General features: G+C 39.0%; 1 protein-coding gene across 2 annotated transcripts in view; it reads left to right on the top strand.

Moving 5' to 3' along the window:
• The first annotated feature begins 533 nt into the window (after window positions 1–533).
• Window positions 534–2,558, top strand: part of mrvi1 (murine retrovirus integration site 1 homolog) — a 40,403-nt gene continuing 38,378 nt past the window's right edge. For both annotated transcript variants that reach the window (XM_016463556.1, XM_016463557.1), the window contains exon 1: window positions 534–637. In XM_016463556.1, the coding sequence (XP_016319042.1) occupies window positions 628–637 (10 nt within the window). In that variant the 5' untranslated portion in view covers window positions 534–627. The remainder of the gene's footprint in view (window positions 638–2,558) is intronic.

The raw sequence follows: 2,558 nt of genomic DNA, 5'->3' as shown, positions 1-2,558 counted from the left end.
GGTTTTTTTTTTCGTAAAGGTCCGTGTGGTGCATATTTTATCCCCAGAATAGTATGAGCATTTTGTATGAACACCACCTGATTGATCACTCTGTACATGCAGGTCGCACATGTGCATTGAATTTGTTGTGCACTAATCATTTTTTCTACAAAGCTGGCAACACTTGCCTGGGCCATTGTTTTACAGCAGAAAATCAAACTAAAGAGACAGAACAACAACAGACTGCAACAACAGACGATAACAGACACTCGCATTGACAAGTGCTTGTGTGAGAGGGTTATGAGATAGCAGCAACTTTAGTTTAAAAGAGAACAATGATACATTTATCGGTCATAACTTCTAGAGAAAAGTATTGCAGACAGTGGACAAAGATGAAACTTGTTAGAGCACGTGTCGACCGTCTGCGTTCATGCATGCTATGAAATACAGTATACTTTGAAAGGCTACGCATTCGACTGTACGCATACGCTAGTGTATGTTTTCTTTGGGCTTAACAGTATTGGTTCCTTTCAGGTCTAACATTTGTGGGAGTGCTTACCCTACAGAGTCCTGCTTTACTCTGTACTGAGAGCTCTTTGCCGGAACCGTCAGCTTGTGAGGAGCCCACGTCACACAACAGACAGGAGAATGCAGCTGGGTCAGTGTTTACATTCCTTCACTTCTTACAGGACAAGGCTTGTGTGTGTTTATGTAAAATCCTCACACAAAGATGATCCAGCGTGAGGTGAGACTGTGCAGGAACATTTGAACAGTTTATACTGTCACCCACCGTGGCCCCAATAAATTACTTTGACTCCCAACTGGTAGGCTACGTGTAAACCCTTTTAGCGTGGACCAAAAAAAACCCAAAGGAGACATTCTTCTTGGGAAATGCAATAGAGAAAAAATGTCTTTTTCCATTATTATTTTGCTACACTCAATATTTAGAGACCAGAACATCATAGAGACCTGGACTGAGCCCTTTTGACTTAGACATACTTGGAACTACGTAGCAACTACCCAGAACACCCTAGCAACTACATAACAACCACCTAGGGTGCTGTATCGCCTAATCACCTATAGGGTTGCAAAAAATGTGGAAAATTTCCAGTAAACTTCGGAAACATTCCAGAAATTTTGGAAACTTTCCAGGATTTTTTTGAATATTCCAGGGATTTTTGGAAAGTTTCCGGAAATGTTCCACCCCTTTGCAACCCTAATCACCTAGCAGCCACTGATCAACTATTTAGAACATCTACCAAACAACCACCTTTGTAACCACCAGATAACCGCTTAGAACACTTTTAAAAAAACTACATAGCAACCACTCAGAACACTCTAGTTAATCATATAACAATCACCAACCACTGTGGACACCTTAGTAACCACAGAGCAACCATTTAGAACACCTTAAAGGGGTCCTATTATGCTGTTTTACAAAGTCTTGATTTGTTTTTTGGGGTATACTAGAAAATGTTTTCATGCTTAATTGTTACAAAAACGCATTAATTTTCACATATTTTACATCATTGCAGCATCTCTCTTCCCAGTCTGTCTCAAACGCCCTGTTTAGTTCCTGTTTCGATGAAGCCCCTCCTTCCAAAATACAAAATATGCTCTGATTGGTTAGCTGGCCCAGTGTGTTGTGATTGGCGAACTGCTCAGAGCGTGTTCTGGAAATGACACGCTCCTTACCATAGATGTGAGTTTCATCTGCTCAGCTGTAAATATTAACATATATATCAATATATCAATTTTGCCATACACTCTCAGAAATAAAAGTACAAAAGCTGTCACTGGGGTGGTACCTTTTCAAAATGTACACTTTTGTACTTTATTTAACCCTAAAGGGTGCATTTTGGTACCTTAAATGTACATATTAGTACCTTTTGAAAGGGTACCAGTTTGAGCCCAATTCAGACCCTGAGAATGTTTATGAACAAGAGGATCATGCAAAACCTTTGCAAACACAGTTTTTACAGGATGTTTCATAGTGTGTGTTTTTATTTATTTATTTATTGATAACACTTTATAATAACTTTCAATTATAAACCATTATCAAACATTATATATATATTCACATAGCTAGACATAGATAATGTTCTTGTTAATGTTTACTAATGAACTTACTAATCATTACCTAATGATTAACATATGATTATTTAAAGTGGTCATATGATGCGATTTAAATTTTTCCTTTCTCTTTGGAGTGTTACAAGCTCTTGGTGCATAAAGAAGATCTGTAAAGTTGCAAAGACTAAAGTCTCAAATCCAAAGAGATATTCTTTATAAAAGTTAAGAGTCAACAACACCTACCTAAAACGGCTCGTTCTAACACGCCCCCACATGTCTACGTCACGATGTAAGAAGATTTGCATAACGCCGCCCAAATGTTCACGCAAAGAAAGAAGGCATAACTTTTATTCTCGCTGTAGTATTGTTGCTGCCGCCGCCATGTCGTGAAGGCGCTGTGTTTCGTTGTGAAAACGAAACTACTTTGTTTGGCCTTCCAAAAGAGGACGATATCCGCTTCGTCATGCCTGGAGCTGATCCGTGCTGGTCGCTGAGGAAATACAACA

This window comes from Sinocyclocheilus anshuiensis, unplaced genomic scaffold, assembly GCF_001515605.1.
Source record: "Sinocyclocheilus anshuiensis isolate Anshui unplaced genomic scaffold, SAMN03320099.WGS_v1.1 scaffold1378, whole genome shotgun sequence".
Lineage (NCBI taxonomy): Eukaryota > Metazoa > Chordata > Actinopteri > Cypriniformes > Cyprinidae > Sinocyclocheilus > Sinocyclocheilus anshuiensis.
Note: the sequence above shows the minus strand (reverse complement) of the source record. Positions and strands in the feature narration are given on the sequence as shown.